Source organism: Strongylocentrotus purpuratus, unplaced genomic scaffold, assembly GCF_000002235.5.
Source record: "Strongylocentrotus purpuratus isolate Spur 01 unplaced genomic scaffold, Spur_5.0 spur5_scaffold_10, whole genome shotgun sequence".
Lineage (NCBI taxonomy): Eukaryota > Metazoa > Echinodermata > Echinoidea > Camarodonta > Strongylocentrotidae > Strongylocentrotus > Strongylocentrotus purpuratus.
The window spans coordinates 15,941,323-15,964,948 of NW_022145595.1; the positions used below are offsets into that span (position 1 = coordinate 15,941,323).

At 36.6% G+C, this 23,626-nt stretch overlaps 3 protein-coding genes across 4 annotated transcripts; 1 reads left to right on the forward strand and 2 right to left on the reverse strand.

Annotated features, from left to right (window-relative positions):
• Positions 1 to 994: 994 nt before the first annotated feature.
• Positions 995 to 3,126, reverse strand: LOC100893658. The gene is made up of 3 exons (XM_030979616.1): positions 2,934 to 3,126; positions 2,243 to 2,518; positions 995 to 1,161 (listed from the first exon to the last, which is right to left on the reverse strand). The coding sequence occupies exons 1-3, from the start codon at positions 3,099 to 3,101 to the stop codon at positions 1,078 to 1,080; spliced, it is 528 nt and encodes a 175-aa protein (XP_030835476.1). The 5' UTR covers positions 3,102 to 3,126; the 3' UTR covers positions 995 to 1,077.
• A 50-nt stretch (positions 3,127 to 3,176) lies between these two features.
• LOC576561 (translation machinery-associated protein 16) lies at positions 3,177 to 7,400 on the forward strand. The gene is made up of 5 exons (XM_776859.5): positions 3,177 to 3,303; positions 4,324 to 4,436; positions 5,234 to 5,356; positions 6,211 to 6,359; positions 6,967 to 7,400. Exons 1-5 carry the CDS (start codon positions 3,301 to 3,303, stop codon positions 7,332 to 7,334), a joined length of 756 nt encoding a protein of 251 aa, XP_781952.2. The 5' UTR covers positions 3,177 to 3,300; the 3' UTR covers positions 7,335 to 7,400.
• Positions 7,401 to 14,114: 6,714 nt separating this feature from the next.
• On the reverse strand, positions 14,115 to 20,256 carry LOC752509 (inner centromere protein). Of its 2 annotated transcripts, none has more exons than XM_030979617.1 (7): positions 19,773 to 20,256; positions 18,268 to 18,341; positions 17,606 to 17,713; positions 16,780 to 16,882; positions 15,970 to 16,079; positions 15,124 to 15,294; positions 14,115 to 14,245 (listed from the first exon to the last, which is right to left on the reverse strand). In XM_030979617.1, exons 1-7 carry the CDS (start codon positions 19,842 to 19,844, stop codon positions 14,146 to 14,148), a joined length of 738 nt encoding a protein of 245 aa, XP_030835477.1. In that variant the 5' UTR covers positions 19,845 to 20,256; the 3' UTR covers positions 14,115 to 14,145. The 2 variants fall into 2 exon arrangements, with proteins under 2 accessions (XP_030835477.1, XP_001179360.2); XM_001179360.4 differs by having other exon boundaries at positions 19,767 to 19,926.
• Between the last annotated feature and the right edge of the window lie 3,370 nt (positions 20,257 to 23,626).

Below are 23,626 nucleotides of genomic sequence, written 5' to 3' on the forward strand. Positions count from 1 at the left end.
CTGGTACGCGTACATGTATACAAAAAAAAAATAATAATAATAATTTGTTCAGAAAATCAGCAGAGATTGAATTTTGGCTCAACTTTTTGTAGTTCTACTAAGCTCCATTCTCACATGATGCCGTAAAACCAACTAAACAAAACAACAAAACTTGCTGCATAAAGCATCGAATGCACTTCAGTCAATGTTTGTCCTTTGAACCAATTCAACAAATGTTCCCTTGGTAAAGATATATTATCCGAAAAAGGAAAGATGCAACTTCTAACATGCTGCATGTAAGTACATGCTGCTTGCATGGTGTACACTTAGGGCTTGCGGATGCACCATGTGAGAGAGACAGAGGGTGGATAGTCAACCTGTTCGAAACGTCAAGCCACTCCCGCCATCCATCCTCTCCAATCGTCGCTATAGTTCTCCTTAGAACTATGAGCTATTAAAGAAAGATAACCAACAGTCTTTTTACAGACTACACCAACAGTCCTTTTCAGGACTACACAACCTCAAGAAAGATTACAGAGAGTACTTTTCAGGACTCCTCAATCCTCCCTCTCTCTCTCACATGGGGCATCCGCAAGCCTACTGTATAACTTCTGACATATTACAATAGTTAGCTCTCTTAGATGTCATTACACATAAGACTTGGCAAGTTCAATTAGATGTAAAATAGTTGGGCTACACTTTGGTGACATACATTATGGTTGTGCATAAGGGGCGAGACGTTACAGATGAAACTATCCTGAACTCAAAATCAAAAGACTTCAAGCTTTTAAACATATATAGTTGGGTTTTGGAATATAATTAACACAGGGCTCTATTCACATTTTTAAAGGGATGGGGTGGGCAAGAACTGAACTTGTTAGAGTCTGCTTGCATGAGCCCTAAGTAAAGATTTCAAGTTTGGGAAGGGGGTTCGGACTTCAAACTTTAGGCGCCCATCTGTCCCGGGGGTCGAGTACACTAGTGTCAAGCACTGCCGCTTACAAGACTGCCATCATTTATTTTGAACTCACCAAAAAAGACACAGAGTGCTCAGCCTTATTGCTATCAATGTGGAGAGGGTAGCTTTACTTCTCACAGCTATTGCATAAGTACTTTCAAATTGAAGAGAGATGCAGTCACTTGTTGGGAGAGGATGAATTTCAGAGGCTGGACAACAGTGACCTGAGGAACACAAATGATTTTAATATTAAGATACAAGAATGCTGAACAATAATAATAATAATAATAATATTCTGTGTTTATATAGCGCTCAATACATCGATCCGACTATGTGCCTAAGCGCTTTACAGATATATTATTACCCAGGTCATCAGATTCAGGCTTACCCGCACACAATGTATGCACATTTTCCACTCCTGGGGAGCATTCCAGCCAATCGCCATTTTACAAGCGCAAACTTGCTCGTCCAACCACATGAACATTCGCATCCTACCGGGTACCCATTTAAAACCTGGGTGTTTTATTCATACTTGAATATGAATGACATGAAACTTCGGAATCTCTATCAACCTAATTTCTTCAAAATAAATTTGAAAAAACTTGAAATTGAGTCGCAGTTTTCAGATTTTCAGGGTCTTTATGTCTTTCATTTAGGATTTCTGAATTGAAAAGTCTAAAGGCTTCTCTTCACTTCAGCACATAGTTACACAAATGTAGCCCAACATTAAAGGAAAACATACATGCACCTGTACATCTCATTGTATGACACGTTCTCCCCAAGTGCTTTGAATTGCTATAAAATTAAATGTTGATCACAAAATTGTGAGAACTATCCCACTGCTAGTGTCCATGTAGGACGAAATTGGAGAGAGAACTACCAAAACCTGATGAAAAAGAACATTCAGTTTCAAGTTTTTTTGCAGTTATTTTAAGACTTTTGTAGTTCAAGGACAATCACCCCCGACCAATTACCAGCAAGACAATTACCACCCCCCCCCTCCCACCCCCCCCCCCCCCCCCCCCCCAAAAAAAAAAAATGCTTTTATTAAACCAACTTATTCTCAGGGTGGACTCGACTTCTCCTTTAAATTTAATGAACAGCCCTGGAGTAATTTTCCAGTGGGGGGGGGGGGGGGGGGGGGGTGGTTGTCTTCGGGGAGGGGGGGGGGTGGTAGTTTCTGTGGGCCATTGTCCCGTTACTCATATTTGCTACACATGGAGCAACCCATTGACTCTCTATGCTTTGCTGGAGTGGAGCAACCCTAGAGTTACCCTGCATCCCACTCATTTACATAATACATACCCAGTAAAGATAGCTTTTCCTCTTGGCATGGATTTTCCAAGTCAGTTTGGAGAAACCTGCCATCTCTCCATCCTCGATGTTAAAATTGGATTTGACAGACATCATGGTGCCCTTGGTCTCAAACTCAACCCGCGATGGATACTGATGCTTGGTGATCGTCGCTGGAATCTCAATTTTTCCGATTGGAGAGCTGGCGTACATTCGGAAAGGTTTTCCCATCTTCACTTGGGGGGAGGTATCCAAGTCTTCAGCAACGTACACGACAAACGTCATCCACTACAACAGTACAAATAACAAAGGAGAAAACGTCAATATTCATGAAACGCTGATAACAACAAAAAACAACATGAAAACAAGTTATAATCCCTATTATGTATTGGCTTGTAATTGTAGGTAAGCTGTATCAGGCTATCAGCAATTTCTGTTCTTTTAACAAGTGTAAAGTGTAAACAAAACTGTGTTCATCTCGATCTCCTCCATCAAACTCAACTCTCAAAGTCAATCATCATTTGATTTAGGCCCTAATTGTATTTAATAATAGTAAATGCAATCCAGGTTCACCAACAAATGAAAAGAAAAGACATATTTATTCATAGAGACATAACCAAGGATTCTACTGCATTTTCCGCAAAGATGCAGATATAGCAGCACACATCGGCCGCTCCGCCCCGGTCTCTGGCCTGCCGATTACCTTGTGAAAACCTTGGAGGTCAGTCACCATCCGAAAAGTCTCGTGTTTGTCCGACGAGAGAGTTGCGGATCTTTGAGCTATAAGTGGTTCTGATTCGAGCTCCAGTTGTGCTAGAATAGCTACCAATACAACCATCACGATGAAAAGAATTACGGTGAACTGCATCATGAAAAAAGTATCAAATAATTAAATAATTCAAAAAATGAAACACTGCACAGTTGTTGTTGTTTTCAATTTTCTGCGACCTCTTGCGACCAAATAAAGGAAACAAATCACACACATGTGAAAATCTTACCGTCACATTTTTTTATTTCCTGCTAAATATCGTGATTTCATTTGTCACTGCTGTTTGCCTTTAACCATTAAGATGGTAAGTAGTTAAATTACGTTTGTATAATATTTCGTGTTCCCTTGATTTAGATAATGCCATCACTGGTGTGGTTTCTGAGCATTTAGTTTATTGTGTTGTCCCACATATTAACTTTTATGTTGGTGAATTGACTTGGATCTACTAGTAACTAGTGTGCCATAGGTCTAGTCTACTAGACTCTATACCAAAAATTAGAAGAAGAACAGGAAATAGACCCAACAGTATCAACACAGTATGTCAAATAGGCTCGTCCATGAATAATTGATAAGAGTGATATTACACAAAAGTGCAGCATTCTCACTTCTGTTTCGTGATTTCAGAAATCATCCGCAAAACAAGGATCGTCTTCGTAAATGCGGACAGACGCGTCAGCAAAAATAAGGGCTGTCCGCATTTTCGTTGACAATTCTGAATTCCGATCTGTGGGTTCGGGATGCGAAAGAAGGTCGGCAATGATTTTCTTGACGCATTTCACATTGACTTTGTACAGAGACTTAATTCACGTTATGAGCGATAAATCCGATCGAGAAGACAGACAACCCATAAAAGTAGACAGTAAACTGGAGGAATTTCATTACGCGTAATCCTGTTTTTCGCATTGCCAGTGTGCAGATCGGGAAACTGAACCCGCAGAGTGCCAAAGAAAAAAAACGTCTAGGCCTAGATGAAAATTTTCGACAATCCATAATTTTTTAGGACACATTTTGTGAATGAGAAACCACTAAAATAGCATTTTAGTCTAAGCTTCGCACAGGAAATTCTATAACCGCCTTCTGTCTCTAAAGAGAGGAGCAGACCCTTCCCAAATAAGAGACTATAGAAAGAGACAGAAATTTTCAGTCTAAAAACTTATTATTGATTGATGGTAACTTTGTCATACATGGTATTGGTAACTTCCATGAAAACTTTGATAAGGTTATACTACAAAATAATACATTTATGAATGCTCACCATCGGCACATACATACATCTAGCCTGCTATAAACAATTTTTTTTCCGCGATGTTTTATTTTCTTGCAGCCAAAAGCAGGGAAGACCAAGGTGGCCGCCAGGTGTGTGAAGCTGATACATCCTCAGAGCAGAAAGGCTGCCAAATTAGGTGGAAGGGAGATGCACAAAGAGAGGGTCAGAAAGTAAGTGGATTGAATTTGTTTTAATTGAATTGAACTTTATTTGATTCCAATCACATTTGACATTTACATTGTTGTAAAACATAGGCAAAGAAAAATACCCTGAAATATATATAAACATAAGTTTAAAAAAAAGAAAAAAGGCATGATTAAATCTACTGAAGTATGGGATGGAAAAAGGTGCATCCGTAAAAGCCACAGGGGCTTGGATGCATAGGTGATATAGGGAAATTTCTTGAAACTGTGAAATCATTTGGGAGTTATGTGTCCTATTTACCATGCAAGTATAAATGATTTCAGTGATTATGGTGTATTTTTTTTCAGATACACGGAAATAAGATTCACATTTTAAGTGAAATGTACATGTATAATCTAGTATTATTGATCATGTCTCACTATTCCACACATTATGTCTCTCTAGTGACTCTAGTCACACTTGTATTCATAAACAGCTAAAAATGTGTTTTAAACCCAAGGATAAGGATAGGGATTAATATTTAGGCTTTATCAATTGGATATTCTTTATTGAATTTCAACCTTTTTTCATTGCATCACTCTTTTAATGATTTTTTTTTTACTGAAGAGAAACTTAATATATTTGTTGTCTATCTTTGTTTTATTGGTTGGATGACAAAACTCATATCGACTCTTGACAATTTAAAGAATAAGAAATTAAATATATAAACAAATTAAAAGATTTTTCAGTTGAAGTATGATGATTTCTCAGTGACAGAGAAAGTGTTACAGCTAAGAAAGTATGCTTATTTTAATTTTCTCTGGTCTCTGTCTTTCCTTACCAGAGTTCATCAAGACACTGCCTTTAAGAACTCTATTCAAATTGAGAAGTTAAAGTGGTTCCAAGAGGCATTAGAACCAGATAGAGCAAACTACAGCAGGGCTGATGCAGAGGACCTAGTGGAAAGGTATTATTATACTCCTGATGATAATAATAATAGTAATAACAAAGATAATAATAATGATAATGATACAGATAGTACTACTACGACTGCTACAACTACTCTTACTACTTCTACTGCTACCTTCACTACTACTTCTACTACTTCTGCTGCTACTACTACTACTACTACTTTTAGTACCACTACTACTACTACTACTACTGCTACCATTACCACTTCTTCTTCTACTAGCTACTTCTACTATAACTATTACTATTACTACTACTACTTCTGCTACTGAAAATATAATGCATTATTGATTGATATTACATCCATAATATGTATTGCAGATATGATCCAAATATACTCTACTGTGCTCAATACAAAGTTTATTACTATTACCATGGCTTTAGCTGAGCCACCATAATGAGGCATGCATGCTTTCAAGGGATTGCTTTCTACCTGTTGACTATTTACCTCACCTGAGTGGAGATTGGCAAACATAGATATATGTCTTGCCAAAGCATGTTGGTGAAGTCACTGAAGTGACAGGAATTTGAACCACATACCGTGAGATCCACAGTAAAACGTCTTGTTTATTAGACCATGACACTTCTACATAGGTAGTGACATGCACGTCAACTTCCTATTGAAGATTCGCCAGCAGACTGAGAACTGTAAACTTGAGTAGAAATGCATGTTATAGTCAGGACTTGACAATTACATTAAGAGTTGGATCTGGTACAAACAGAATTCAAATTTTAGGTGGCGAATGTCACTTTAAAATGTCAGATCACCTATTTGTAAATGTATCTCCAAATTCATTTTGTTGGACACTGATCATATTTGTTGGTATCCAATGGTCTGTCTCCCCTGTCCAGGTATCTTGAGAGGTTTGAAGAGGAGCTGGAGCAGATATCGATTGTTAATAGCATAAAATCAAGAAGTGGGAGGCAGCACGCAATGAGAGAAGACGTTATCAATCAAACTAAGAAGAGAGAGGAAGAGCAGTTTAATACCTGTGGATTGGGTGAGTATACTACTTGTTTATGCCGATATCAATTACAAATTTTTGCCAAGACTGCTAGAATACTTAATCAACATGGTTTTCAAGGATATACCAAATTTTTAGAGCACAATCCAGAACATCCTTCAAACAATTTTGAAGATTTTTTGCTGGATTTCTTGTGTTATACTGTAATCAGGCCTGTTATTTCAGTAACTTTTTTATTGAAGAATCTTCCATTTGGTTTTGAATCAAATAACTTAAATCATAATTGTTCCTTCAAATATTTTCTTACATAACCATACTTTAAACTGACTTGCCCATAGTTCAATATACAGATGGTACAGATAAGACTCCTTTATTAAATTCTACATCTTTTGTATTGAATGTAAATTTTGTTTTATTCCTCAAAAAAGTGAGAAACCTACTTGGGATCAACAAGTGGTTTAGTCTGGAAACTTGAAAAATATCTCTGTTTACAACAAAAGTGAATACTGGTAATAAATAAAGTTTGCATTTAATTCAGTGTGAGGAAATTTCACCTTTTCATTAACAAATCTGTGTAAAATATGATCTCCTGTTAATATAATAGTAGTTTGACACATTTCCTTTCACCTTTTTTCTGTTGAAGAAATTCCTGACATCTGTGATGGGCGGAACGCGAAGGTCTTAAGGTCGTGGGATGGAAGCCCCAAATTCCTTGGAAATATCAAAATGAGGAGAGTTGTGAGGACTATCCCTGACCTGTCTGACTTTGCTGACTTTGCTGGACAGTCAACAGCGGAAAATGGCTCGGCGGAAAATGGCCAGGAGTCCCTGATGAAAGGGAGGATGAGCAGGGAGACGATGACCAGGTCGACGATGACAAGGAGGACGATGAGGGGGTTGAGGACGATTTGTTGGACAGCGACGAGGAAGACATGGATGATGAAAGGAACGATAGTAAAGAAGACGAAGGGGTGGAAAGTCACTGAATGCCTTAAAGCCCATCTGCACTAGTTTGGTCAAGAAGGATTAGACCTCACTGCATGGTCACTGACAGGTGGTTATCTCATCAAATCAGCTCTCAATTAACATAAGAAAAAGGGGACCATGGGGAACCAACGGTCACCAATTAGGCATTTTTTGCTATACAGAGGGCGCAAGAAGCTATAAGTTGTGCAGTGGGGCTTTAAGAACCAAAAGGAATATGGTGCCATGTTGATGATCACAGACTGAAAGGATTTGGTTGTCCTCTGTAGCCGCAAGTTCCACTTACCCAAAGAAAACATCAAAGTTTCTGCAAGACGTCATTGAATACACTGAGAAACTGTTAATCACAGAAGATTTTTCAGCAATGACTATTCATGGATCTTTTCACTTTGGTTCAAGTACCAAACGTTACAGGCTACAATGTTCCAGCACATAGTCTTGGGAAACCCATACTTACTTACATTGCATTTGCATCTTAGCTTGGGATACTAAAAGCTATGTTTGTGGGTACCCTGTGAAACATCTTCTCCAGGGGAAGGGGTAGCTCTGGATGCAAAATTGGGGTACAAAGTTCTCACTAATTTTGTAAAGAGATTTTTATGTTTCAAGCTGAACAGCAGAAGAATTGCAGCTGTGAGAGGAGTTGATCGATTCATTATGCTAATTTTTTGATTTTGAGAACTCATTCAAAGCTATTAAAAGCGTTTAAAGGAAAACAATGAACTGATATGTTTGGATGGTTTTCAATTTTTAATCAATTTCTTAATATAAATAGCAAATACAAAACCCATTAGTATAAACTCTATTCTCATTCTTTTTCCAGATTAATAAGTTTCAAGTTTTAGTGCCCATACACATGTATTTACCAAGTGATGCTTGATATTTGTTGATACATATGAATTATGGATAAAAGAAAATAAAGTATAAAATATCATTATAAACAAATCAGGATGTACTTGTTCTGTGATATTCTAAATTTTATCTTACTCTTCATCTTTTATGTCATTTTGAGGAAATTGCTTTTAATGTTACAGTACACCATTGTCTTTGGGAAGATGACAAGACGCTGATGATGATGATGATGAAAGTGACAATGGTAATGGTGGTTGTGTCGATAATGACGACGACAATGATAGTGATGATGATGATGGTGATAATAATAGTGACAGGGATGGTGACGACTAAAAAAAATTTGGTGGTGGTGGTGATAGTGACTACGGTGATGATGATAATGTTGTTGGTGAGCATGATATTGATAGTGATAATGATGGTGGTGGTATTGATAATGATTGTGATGATTGTAATGATTGTAATGATGTGGTTGACGAGGATGATGATTGTGATGATGGTAGTGCTGTGGTGGTAGTCAGTAAAATTGCTAGAGTGTCATCTCACTCACTCTTTAAATCTTTCGTTCCCGCCTTCCACAATCATTTGTGTGTGTGTGTGTCTCTCTCTCTCTCTTTAACTCAATTTCTCCCTCTAACACACTTCATCTCCCACCTCTAATCCTCAACATGAAGATAATGGATGTCCTGTAATAAGGGCACAGCCTGACAAGAAATCAATCCATCCTAGCACCACATTTATTATACTGCTTTTGTTCTCCATAATACATGTACTATCGTCGCAGTTCTCTCTATACACGTTCATGTTCAATATATTTTTGCATCTTTTCGCATATTTGTACACCCTGCATTTTCAAACTACCTTGTGCATCCATTGACTACAGCAAAGACATGGCAGCTACTTCACAAATGCATAAATAGACATTTTTCACAAGCAAGTGATATGTGCAAATCATTTCACAACAACCTAAATAAGGAATGACACGTATCCAATACATTAGTACTTAACATCACTATTTTCATGAACTATGTTAAATTACATACTGAAATGGGTACTTTGGAATCAATGCATACTTATAGGGAGGATTTGGGCATGGGGCAAGATACTACATGGCATTTACTATTAACAAGATACTTGTACTTTTTTAACAAAATTGCTGCTTTACACCTTCCATTGCAATGAATTACAAAAGTAGGATTTCTACAAGGGTCACTCTGTGTCAAATATATCAACAAGCATTGATAATAATATTCTGGATTTATGTCTCTAAGTGCTTTACAGATATATCATTACCCCAGTCATTGGATTCAGTCTTGCCTGCATTCAATGTATGTAACCTCTTCACTCCCTGGGGAGCACTCTAGCCAGACGCCTTTTAACAAACGCTCACAATGATGAGCAAACGACAATGACTTTCACATCCTACCAGGTACCCATTTGACTAGCACCTGGGTGGAGAGGAGCAATACAGATAAAATACCTTGCTCAAGGACATAAGTGCTTAGCCGGGCATCGAACCCACGACTTTCCCATCCCCAGTCAAGTGTTTAGACAACTTGCCTACGACCCCTCTACTGGAATAATAAACATAATCGACATCAAAAGTATCGTTTCCCTTAAAATTTGTTCTGATATGCTACATCCAGATCAAGAAAACTAAAATATGTTGCCAATAATTATAATTATTGTTAAAACAATGTTTTAAGGAATGAGGAGAATAATTGATAAATAAACATCCTACGCGGTTAAAGAATACTGGACAATAATAAAGCTCTATCTTATATCCTATCATGTATTAAAGTACGGTATAAATATGGTATCAACTAACACATCAATACATAGGAATTATTTTCAGTACATCAATTAACACATCTAGATAATCAAGTGTGGTGTTAACATAATAACCTACACATGTACATGTATAATGTTAATGCATTTCTTAATAGTACTTTATACATTTTCGTTCTTTGTTCATTCGGCAATATAAATAATCATATTCTTTCTACATATACAGGTACACAGAAATATGCATAAATATAGCTCTTGTAGGAAATTGTACCTTTTTTAATATTACAGCACATAAAGATAATGTCAATAGTATACTTTTAGTCACTTCTTTCCAAGGCTTACATATTAAAAGGGGATTACAGATTAATGTTTTACGAATCTGAAAGAATGATATTGGAATGGAAATCACTACCGGTACACATTTATCGTCCCTGATTTAAACATTGGCTTTTCTCATTTGGTATGCTTCAAGGAATACAACCTTTTAAAACCATCTAGACTGACAGATGATTGACAAACATAAAGTTTACTGAATTTCAGATAAAATATATCTCTGGATATAACTTGAATTATATATTAATTTTACTTTATTACAGAAAATTTACAAAGAGCATTTTCCATGCGCACGGATATATCAAATACACACAATAGTACAAGATAAAATGCATGCAAGTACATGTATTATAATACATTGTTGTTTGTTCTCAAGAGCAATTACATTTTTCTAGTACTTGTAGACAAAGGAAAATGATGAGTTGTACAATAAGGAAAGTGCAGTGTAGTAGAAGTAGTAGTAGATAAAGCATTTTGCTATATATTTTTAAAGAATTACTGATTCAAGTATCCTGAATCATAACAGAAAAAATGCAATAAATAATTATTCTAAATCTTTTTCATATTATTGTTATGACATTCATAAGAACTTAATATACTTGCTTGCCAGCACATGTCATAACTAATTGATTTCTTGAGTAAGCACAGCATTTTCTCAACTGCTTAACCATCAAGACATATTTTTGTTTACAATAAAAGCAATAATAAGCACATTATTTTACTGATATAAATGTAATTTGAATCTATCCAAATTTATACTCAGAAGATATCATACAATCCCTGCTACTTTTGAAGAATTTAATATATCATGTCCTACAGAATGTATACTTATATTTAAACCTACATTATATGTTATACATAATTCTTTACCAACAATAAATCTATATCTTTTCATGAAATTATGTGCCATCATATACTTGTACATGGAATTCATATTTACAGAGGAATTTCTACCTGAACTTTTACATCATTTATGTATTCTGACAAACACTCCAAAAACCACCATTTATTTTCAATACATAAGAAAGTGTCCATGGTGCATAAACTGTCCTCAGATAAAAGTTCCCACTTTGTAAAACACTTCTATTCAAAGCAAACTTTTTTATAGCATAATCAAAATTCGGTACAGTACTTCACTTCTCACTATACATCACACAGAAAACACTGACACATAAAAATAATATTTCAGCTGTTAAATATAAGGTACACTAATTTGTCTAATTTGATCATGTATATACAGAACTTTCTACACACAGAATACCCAATTACTGTAGTGTGATCACCATATACAACAAAGCTGCTCCGACATTCGTTTCAGCGATATCTGTTCCAGGTTTTATTTCGTCAAAGGTATAAAATTAGGGTTCCAATTAGGTTTAATGTTGTATTAGGTTTAGGGTTAGCATTTTTTTTAGGATTAGATATAGTGTTTGGTCAAGGATTGATGTTCAGAATTCAGCGGCAGTTTTTTAAATTTTGTCATAATGACGCAAGTATGATACGCTTCACATTAACTATATCTTATGACACAGCCAGGTGAATACGAGCAGTGAATTTAAGTTAGTTAACATTCATTTAAACGTTTTTAACAAACTGCCGCGGTATACCATGACATGTGTGAATGAACCTTTATTTTACATGTAGAATATTGACCGTGGAGCAATTGCCGCAAGAGCATACATCATAAAACCATATCACCTGTTTTCATCAAGCTAGAGCACAATGAGGTAAAAACAAGATGAAAACATCTACAATTACTCCATTTCTGATTCTCTGTACCTGCCAACCCCCCCCCCCCCCCCAACCCCCCTCCAGCCATAAAATCTTTAAAAATTGACCCTAGCCTAGCATTTACAGCGCAGTCAATTTAGCATGCTATAATCATTTGAAATCATTTAAATCATTAGTGTTCACTCTGCTGTCATGTTTATACCCCATAACACCTACAATGGTTTCCCACAATGAAAACAGCACACTCACAAAACTCCAGTGATATGTACATGCATAAAAGAATTTAAAAAGTACCGGTATTCAATTTATTTTTAGGTAGCACATAACAAAGCAAAATGAATTTCTATGAGCAGGAATGCAACATACATTAAACATATAGTGGCAAACTGATACAAAATGGAATGGCATTGGTGGGACAAAGAATGGGGTCTACCCGACAGTTTCTGCATAGAAGAAAGACTACATAAAGACTAAAAAAGCATATATTATATACAATAAATTTTAAGAAAATTAGGTATTGTAAACATAAATTTTTGCACAAATAGGAAAGCAAAATAGGGGCAGCATTTCAGCTTCATAACGATGGAATGTAAATTACAAATCATAAAAAGGAATACATAAGATTAAAAAGTTACTAAATAAAATACAAACAAGATATAAATTGCATGAAAGTTTTGACTGACAAGTTTGCAATGAGTTGTCCCTGAAGTATTTGTGTGGTTTGTTTCTATCAATGCCAACAAGTTTAACATTTATTTTTCTTTTCTTTTTTTTTGTACAATTAATCCTGAACTATACCAAGAAATATTCATTTTTATAATGCTTGTGGTGACACTCTGGTAATCACAGTACTTTGGCAAGATTTTGGCAATGTTTCAAGAAGTTTTGTTAAGTTCACATCACAAAATCTTACAATTACAACATAGCAAAGAGGAATGTACAATAGACTTTAACACTGGCGGGCAAAGTAGGCATGGGTATACAAACACAACGTAAATGCATAAAAACATTAATCACTATGAGATAGGGAACAAACCTACAAACTTTGTCCATTCATAGAGTTATAAATTAATTGAGAGAACAGATGTATTTGTACACAGAAGCAATCTTTCACCTATGGCTCGAATAAACTTTATCTCAAGGTTAGAGTGCCTTCAATAAATATGGCAGCATTTGGAATATCAGTCTCAAATCATATAATGGAAAAGAAATGAATACATGTACTGGTATATTATAATTGATAGTAGCACAGACATGCACAGCTGACATCTAGGTAAGCAAGGTAATGTAATACAATTATGACACTACATAACAATGTGCAAAGATTAGCATTTATGAATGAGTTAAGAGTCATCTTTACATGAGTTTCTTTCTTTCACCTTCAGCTCACATAAACTTTATCTCCATGTTAGATAACCCTTTAATAAATATGGCAGTATATTTGGAATTTATCTCAAAGTCTACAATAAATAATGATTAAATGTAATAGTATCATACAAATTATTTGAGCCAAGACATGCAGGACATACTGTAGGTGCATGTTAACACAGAAATATAGTACACTCATGACACTATATATATTTGTTGTATTAGTGCAAAGAAACTTAAAATATGAGTTATAAAGTCACCTAAATGTTCTGATTAACTTTTCAGTTAAACAAAGACAAAAACCTGCTGTTCTGACATTTGTTAACACAATACCTGTCTGAACTCCTACTATTTGTTATTTGTAACTGCTGCACTGTATTCTGGCTGACAGATGGCGGCAAGAGGCAGGTTCTACTCTATACGCTATATTGGCCAATGGCAAGTAAAGTTTGTTAAATGGGCAAGCATTTTAAAGTAAATTCTAATCTTTTAATACAGCATCCCAATTAAATATTTTAGGTTGCTTTTTAGGGTTAGGTATAGTACCCGTTGGTCCCCATGATCCCCTTTTTCTAATGTTAATTGAGAGCTGATTTGATGAGATCACCACCTGCCACTGACCACGCAGGGTGGTCTAATCCCTCCTGACCAACATAGTGCAGACAGGCTTTAAACTCTTAACTCTTGCAGCCGGTCTGGTGGATAAAAGAGGGCTCCATCCTGAAGAAAAAGTTTGATATTCCTTGAATGCAGTAAAAGAAATTCCAAATCATGAGATGATGACATGGGAGTAGTTCTTGGTCCCGAGACTAGGACCTGCTCCAAGCTTGGACTCCAGCTCAGCTTTCTTGGCCATGCAATCAAAAGACCTAGGAGACAAAAGAAGAGGAAATAAATAAAATTACATGATAATAATAAGACAAGTACAGTCAAACCTGTCTATAGCGACCGCCCAAGGGAAACGCATAAAGTGGTCTTTATAGACAGGTCGTCTTTGAAGACAGGTTCCTTTAGTACATGTTTCAATGAGAAACCATTTTCAAGGGAAACAAGAAATGTGGTCTTTGTAGACAGGTGGCCACTAAAGCAGGTTTGACTGTAATAATAAATTTTGTATAGGACATAATACTACGTTTCTAAGCGCTTACCATTGGAAAAATGAAATGAAAAATGATACCATGATTCACAAATTTGATAGAGGGTTTTTTGTTTTAAGAACATTTTGTGACGCAAGGTAGGAGTTGAAATTTGTCCCAGTATGAATGAAACACTGAGCAGTTAAAACAATTGATTAAAAAACGTCTGAAAAGAAAGGAAAGTGTGTCTGGAATGTTATGCTTGTGTTCAATCTGACATTCATTACAGCTTAACCAAAGCTGAGGCATGTAATACCATTTCTGAAACTACACAATGATACATTATTTGCAAGGAGCACTGCCAGTGGATGTCTTCAACATTGTATCACAAAGTGTCTAAAATGAAATGGCCAATCAATTTTGGCAAATTTGTTATCAATTTTCTTCTAAAAAGATTCCGCATCCATGGGTACCAGTGACATATTTGCCCAATATTGTTGAAAGTATGCTAGTCCTTTTTCCATTGGCCACCCTTTACAGTAAACTCCACACAAATCATACATAGGCAATATTGTCAGGATGCCCATGAGGATATTAGGTGGTGAATGGCACCGTTAGTTTAAGCCCTGTCAGAAACCCGACTGCTGTTGATGTGTCGGTAATCAACTCACTTTGTGTACTGGTTGCGAATCTGCTCTCTGAGTTTGGCTGAGTTCTGCGCCACCGCTCGTGACTTGTCAATCTCCTGCTGTTTCTTGGCGATGACCCCTTCGACCTTCTGATCCTTGTGTTTGATCTTCTGCTCAGTGTACCTTGCCAACGCCTCCGCATCCTCAGCAACCCTACAGAAAAAAAGGAAACAATTAAGCTTCTTAAAGACATGCAGTTCCATTTGTTATTACACACTAAGATAAACAAAAAAACTAGGTGAAAACATGGAATAATGACCGTGGAACAATTGCCACAAATGCATATGTCATAAAACCATATCACATGTTTGCAACTAATCAACATCTGTGCATCAAAATAGAACACATTGAGATGAAAACAAGGTGAAAACTAGGTGAAAACATCTACAATTATTCAATTGTATAAGGATGACCATCTGCCGGAAAACTAGTCCCAAGAACAATTATCTACCCAACCTCTTTCCCCAAATACAATGAGCCTAGACAACGACCTCCCTCAAAAAGTATAGTGACATGCTGCAAATAAGTCAAATATATTGCTATTTTTAATCACTTGTATCCACTTTTTATTTTACCTGCCCTGCATGGACCATCAATCAGGTCAAGCCATAGACTTTTTACAGAATGTTCTCCTTTTCTTTGTATGTTCAAATTGTCTCTCCTTTAGTTTCTTTATGCAGAAATACTATAAATTCAAAATTCTTATTGATAAGAATGAAAGGCAAGTGCATCTAGAACAAATATTCATACTAACAAATCCTGAGACTGGGAACCTGGAGGACAATCTACCATTCCCACAATTATCCCTATGTATTCAAACTGATTTACCTGGCTATTCTTTCCTTGTGTGTTTTCTCCTTGACGATACGAAGCTCTTGAGCCTTCTGGGCTTTCTCTTGAACCACTTTCTCGGCCTTCACTACTGCCTGCTCCTGAACCTGTCAATTTGCCAAAGATAAAATTTAAAAATAATAAAAATAAAAATAATCTTAAAAAACATATATATCTTTAATTCAGCATATAATTAATTGTTTTGTCATTTGTGTATGTTCTATCTACTTCTGTTTCTTTGAATGCAGTTGCCTTTATGTTATCTCTTTTCTTTGGTTTTGTTTCACAAGTGTGCCTTGAGTCATTGATCTCAAGTGGATTCGGCACCTCACAAATCATATATATTACTATCATGTATTATAACGTAAATCTTTGTTAAGAAGATTATAGAGAGCAATACTAACATTCTGGATTTCTACATAACTCAATACATCAACAATGTACCTAAGAACTTTAACAATATCATTAGTCATGGTCATCAGATTCAGGCTTGACAATATGCAACGTAAGCACATACTCCACTCCCTGGGGATTATTTCAACCAGAATGAACACAAGAAAAGAGAGAAAGAAAAAAAACAAAGAAAGAATAACAAAAGATGAAGAGAGAGGGAGAGAGAAAATAAAAATGTAAGAAGTCCGAGATAGACTGACAAATAGAAAGATGCAGACAAATAAAGTGAGAATGTGCATGAAATACAGACATTGAGAAGTGAGATGAGAAAGAGAGAGAGAGAGAGGGAGAGAGAGAGAGGGAGTGATGGATAGACTGACATGCATAGTGAGAGAGTCATAGAAAGAGAGTTACCACTGTTCTGTGTTTGACGATATCATCTTTCCATTTCTCCAGGTTAGTATCGAGAACCACCTTCGTCTTGCTTGCCTTCTTCTGTTGCTGCTCCAGTTTGCGCCTGTCAAATGCCATTTCCAATAAATAAATAATGTCAAATGCCATTTACAATAAATAAATAATATCAAATGCCATTTCCAATAAATAAATAATATCAAATTCCATTTACAATAAATAAATAATATCAAATGCCATTTACACTAAATAAATAATATCAAATGCCATTTACAATAAATAAATAATATCAAATGCCATTTACAATAAATAAATAATGTCAAATGCCATTTACAATAAATAAATAATATCGTTTGGTCTATTGCTCATTTAGTGTAATTTTCAGTCGGTGTAATTCTATTTTTGTCTAATGCCCATTTGTGTTATAATCCATATGGTCTAATAATCATTTAATCCTCAATAATGATAATCATCAAATAATCATCAAATGTTTCCAATTATGGAACTCCCTCCCATCTTATTTCTTTTTCCCTGGGCCCCCTGCACCAAACATTGACAGATTCAAGAAAGATGTCATTTAGTATTTAATTTCTAAATTGTAACCTTTGAATTCTATACTTTTGAACATTTAATGCACTTTCTCTTGTTTTAATCACACTGAAATAGTATGTACTTATTATGGTTAAAGGGCCACTTTTTATCAGCTTTGATGAAAACAACAGGTACTACGACCTATTGTAAGAATAAAATTAAAAACTGGCAAAGAATCGATCGATTTGGAGTCAGTTTGTATGTGTGCGACTGATGTATCCTTCGAATTGTACATTACCTGCTGTTCCTGAGTTCCGTCTGTCTCTGAAACTGTTGTTGTTCGATCATTTCCTTGTGCTTACTGTCCTTCGTATCGATACACATCCTCTGGTATTCGTTCTCCTCTCTTCAAAAGCAAGAAGAAAACAGGACACAGAAGTAGACATATGGGACTGCATGGTGTGATCTTGGTGCAAAATTAACACGTCGTATGTCCTCATCACCTCCCAGTCTTAACCTGTTGACTACTGAATTTTTTCATTCCCATAGGCTTAATACAGTGGGCAACCGGTTCATAAAGGCAACGGGTTAAAACGGTTTCGGGGCAAGCCAAGATGAAGGAAAGTTCAGAATCAGGATGTATTGCAAAGATAATTTGTTATGGTCACATGTTATTTAAAAAGAAAGAAAAAATATGTCATCAGTAGCTCCCAAAGGGCGGCCGTAAACAGGTTTATGGAAAATCACGCTGAAGGAAATTGGACATCTGCCCTGTCTTATAAAGAGTTGCGATTGATCCAAATCAATCATATTAATAATTAACTAATTTGTTTTTAAGATTGCTTGGAACAACCTGTCTATAAAGACCGCTTTTTGCGTTTCCCTTGAGTGGTCTTAATTAAGAGACAGGTTTGACTGCATAACATTTCAAGAAAATATTTCAAGAGGATTAGAACTCACTCTGTTTTCTTGTCGATGACTTTCTTTCGCACGGCATGCTGCTGCATGACTTCCTTATTCTTTCTCTGAAGCTCCTGAATGAATAACAAACAGAAAAAATATTAATAATAACCTGTAATTATTTCATCATGAAAATTTCTAGTGAAGTGCTATACTTTAGACAGTTAAATATACACCATTAAAAAATGGTCATTAGTCAAAAGTAGAACACCTGTGAATTTAAATATGCTAAATCTACTGATGCAATATGAAATTATGGCTTTTAGTATGGCATCAAAACATATCTTGTAGATTTATTGTAATATTTAAATGCATATTAAGACAAAAATCACACCATTTGGAGACCAGCTTTAATTGCAGACCCGTAAAGACCACTCTGTCATGCAACATACTAGCATCAATTTTATATCTTTCTGTATTTCCTCTACATGCAAACTAATACATCACATCACAGTTACATCACATGTACACAATCAGGTGTCTTTTACCTTTTTCTAGAAAACACACATTTGTAACATCAACTTTTTTCGTTTCCCTTCTCATGCATGCATTGGCTTCCGTTGTTTCCACACACACACACAGAGAGGGAGAAAAAAAATTACCAATCTCCTGTACTAAACATGTCTAATCAATATGAAATGAGCTTCTACATGAGCATGCAATATGCCTAGACTACATCAAGACATGAAATGAGGATTTGGTTTCATACCCCAAATGCTTCTGATTGTTTACTCTTGTTCTCTCTCTCTCCTTTTCAGCTTTAGCTGTGTCAAGAGTGAGAGAGAGATGTGTTTGTCTACCAGTCCCTACTAGTCTCTTGTCGACGTCCGCTTGGGACCAAACTTTGTGCTAGAGATTTCCTTCATGCACATGAACAGTTCTGAGGAGGCGCGATAGCTCAGTCGGTAGAGCAGTGGTCTCGTAATCCGGTGACCCAGGTTCAAAACTAAGTCGATGCACTAGTGCCCTTTGGTAAGGCATTAATCCTCATTACCTGGTCCCTCAGAGAGAGGACCTAAAGCTGCCGGCCATCTGGTTGCTTACTTACAAGCATTTATGCTTTCTTAGCAGTCAGGTAAAATAACAACCACCACAACTTCACTGTTATGATATAGAGCTGGTAAAATAACTCCAGGATTATATCAAAATAAAATTGATTTTGTTTGCTTCTTCTCTCTTTGGTTTTCCTTCAGCTGATTCCAGCATAAGGAAGATGTGTTTCTCTACAATACGTACCGGTCTCTACCAATCTCTTGTTCAAGATTGCTCGGACAGAAAATATGCCCTAGAGTCTCTTTTTCTTCTTCTATGCACATGCAATATCTAGGCTACAAACCATGAGACGGACAGCCCACACAAATCGACATTGTCGGTCGCTTGGGCTGACGGTTCTGTGGGCTCTGTCGGTCTACGGGTCATGTTTTGCATGCTGTATTTCAAGAAAACATTGATACACAATGATTTATTTTGTAAACTAGGAAGCAAGCACACACTCATACCCTCACTTCTTCTTGCTGTTTATTTTCTCTTTTAGCTTCAGCTGATTCCAGGGACAGTACACTGTGTTTCTCCGCCATCCTCCTGTATTCCTCGTCTTTGGCCTCTTTCTCCTGAAGAGCTTTGGCCTAGTGATAAAAGGGGAATCAACGATGATTATTCCAAACGTGTTTCACCAAAATATTTTGAAATAGAATTTTCTACCCTATCGGGAAAAAACAAAGCCAGAATACTTTAAAATAGATGAAAAGCTAGCATCTAATTGTTTCATATTACTGAAAATTCATCAAGTCTGTAACTATATCATCAAAAGGGCTGGCAACGAGGCATATATACCAAGAAACCATTATCATTCCAAAGATGCTGGCCTAAGAGATGCTGGCCTAAGTAAAGTAATCTCAAGCTTAGCAGGTGAACCTAATATTAGAGCAAACATACAAGAAACAAAGCATATATATAGTTGTGCATAAAATGTAGGCCTGTAAAACCTAGGGGGATGTTGGTGCGCCCCCCCCCCCCCAAAAAAAAAAAAAAAACTAGATGGAATTTTGACTGCGCGCAGTCGAAAATGATGCCTCCGCCATAGAGCAATTTAAACAAGTTTGGAGTTTAAATCTCCAGTGGTTCTTGAGATATCATGATAACAATCTCAATGCATGGAATTTCATAAGTTGACCTCTGTGATCCTTGACCTTTGACCTACGTGCTCCAAAATCTAATCAGATTGTCTTCCTATGGTGATACACACTATCATTAAGTTTGAAGTTTAAATCTCCAGTGGTTCTTGAGATATTATGATATGGTGATACATACTATCATTAAGTTTGAAGTGAAAATTCTCCAGTGGTTCTTGAGATATCGCGATAACGATCTCAATGTATGGAATTTCATAAGTTGACCTCTGTGACCCTTGACCTTTGACCTACGTGCTCCAAAATCTAATCAGATTGTCTTCCTATGGTGATACACACTATCATTAAGTTTGAAGTTTAAATCTCCAGTGGTTCTTGAGATATTATGATAACAATCTCAATGTATGGAATTTCATAAGTTGACCTCTGTGACCATTGACCTTTGACCTACGTGCTCCAAAATCTAATCAGATCGTCTTCCTATGGTGATACATACTATCCTTAAGTTTGAAGTTTTTACATCTCCAGTGGTTCTTGAGATATCATGATAACAATCTCAATGTATGGAATTTCATAAGTTGACCTCTATGACCCTTGACCTTTGACCTACGTGCTCCAAAATGTAATCAGATTGTTTTCCTATAGTGATACACACTATCACTAAGTTTGAAGTTTAAATCTCCAGTGGTTGTTGAGATATCATGATAACAATCTCAATGTATGGAATTTCATAAGTTGACCTCTGTGACCCTTGACCTTTGACATACGTGCTCCAAAATCTAATCAGATCGTCTTCCTATGGTGATACATACTATCCTTAAGTTTGAAGTTTAAATCTCAAATGGTTCTTGAGATATCGCGCTAACAAACTCAATACAAGGAATTTCATAAGTTGACCTCTGTGACCTGTGACCTTTGACCTACGTACTCCAAAATCTAATCAGATCGTCTTCCTATGGTGATAAATACTATTCCCGAGTCTTAAGTTTAAATCTTAAATGGTTCTTGAGATATTGTGATAACGGTCAAACGGGACGGACAACCCGAAAACATGATGCCTCCGGCACCACCTTCGGTGACGGAGGCATAAAAAATATATTTTCCTCCAAAATGCTGAACCACCCCGGACCTTCTAATTTCAGCCCGAAAGTTGTGATAATTCAAATTTTTACAATATTTGCCCCTACGCCCCTTCCAAAGGGATATGGGGGTCAGGATCCATCTAATGGCATGTATGTACATTCATTGTGGGGAAACTAGCCTATTCAAAAAATATAATATTTTCCTCGAAAATGCTGAACCACCCCGGCCCTTACCATTTTCGGCCTGAAATTGGTGTTTATTCAAATTATCACAATATTTGCCCCTACGCACCTTTCAAAGGGATATGGGGGTCAGGATCCATCTCATGGCATGTATGGACATTCATTGTGGGGAAACTAGCCTATTAAAAAAAATATATATTTTCCTCCAAAATGCTGAACCACCCCGGACCTTCTAATTTCGGCCTGAAAGTTGTGATAATTCAAATTTTTACAATATTTGCCCCTACGCCCCTTCCAGAGGGATATGGGGGTCAGGATCCATCTAATGGCATGTATGTACATTCATTGTGGGGAAACTAGCCTATTCAAAAAATATAATATTTTCCTCCAAAATGCTGAACCACCCCGGCCCTTACCATTTCGGCCTGAAATTGGTGTTTATTCAAATTATCACAATATTTGCCCCTACGCCCCTTTCAAAGGGATATGGGGGTCAAGATCCATCTAATGGCATGTATGGACATTCATTGTGGGGAAACTAACCTATTAAAAAAAATATATATTTTCCTCCAAAATCCTGAACCACCCCGGCCCTTACCATTTCAGCCTGAAATTGGTGTTTATTCAAATTATCACAATATTTGCCCCTACACCCCTTTCAAAGGGATTGGGGGTCAGGATCCATCTAATGGCATGTATGGACATTCATTGTGGGGAAACTAACCTATTCAAAAAAAATAATATTTTCCTCCAAAATGCTGAACCACCCCGGCCCTTACCATTTCGGCCCGAAAGTTGTGATAATTCAAATTTTTACAATATTTGCCCCTTCGCCACTTTCAAAGGGATATGGGAGTCAGGATCAACCTAATGGCATGAATGTACATTCATTGTGGGGAAACTAACCTATTAAAAAAAAAATATTTTCCTCCAAAATGCTGAACCACCCCGGACCTTCTAATTTCGGCCCAAAAGTTGTGATAATTCAAATTTTTACAATATTTGCCCCTACGCCCCTTCCAAAGGGATATGGGGGTCAGGATCCATCTAATGGCATGTATGTACATTGATTGTGAGGGAACTAGCCTATTCAAAAAGTATAATATTTTCCTCGAAAATGCTGAACCACCCCGGCCCTTACCATTTTGGCCTGAAATTGGTGTTTATTCAAATTATCACAATATTTGCCCCTATGCCCCTTTCAAAGGGATATGGGGGTCAAGATCCATCTAATGGCATGTAGGTACATTCATTGTGGAGAAACTAGCCTATTAAAAAAAATATATATTTTCCTCCAAAATCCTGAACCACCCCGGCCCTTACTATTTTGGCCTGAAATTGGTGTTTATTTAATAATCACAATATTTGCCCCTATGCCCTTTTCAAAGGGATATGGGGGTCAAGATCCATCTAATGGCATGTAGGTTCATTCATTGTGGAGAAACTAGCCTATTAAAAAAAATATATATTTTCCTCCAAAATCCTGAACCACCCCGGCCCTTACCATTTCGGCCTGAAATTTGTGTTTATTCAAATTATCACAATATTTGCCCCTACGCCCCTTTCAAAGGGATATGGGGGTCAAGATCCATCTAATGGCATGTATGGACATTCATTGTGGGGAAACTAACCTATTAAAAAAAATATATATTTTCGTCCAAAATGCTGAACCACCCCGGACCTTGCCATTTCGGCCTGAAATTGGTGTTTATTCAAATTATCACAATATTTGCCCCTACGCCCCTTTCAAAGGGATTTGGGGGTCAGGATCCATCTAATGGCATGTATGTACATACATTGTGGGGAAACTATCCTAATCAAAAAATATAATTTTTTCCTTCAAAATGCTGAACCACCCCGGCCCTTACAATTTCGGCCCGAAAGTTGTGATAATTAAAATTTTTACAATATTTGCCCCTACGCCCCTTTCAAAGGGATATGGGGGTCAGGATCCATCTAATGGCA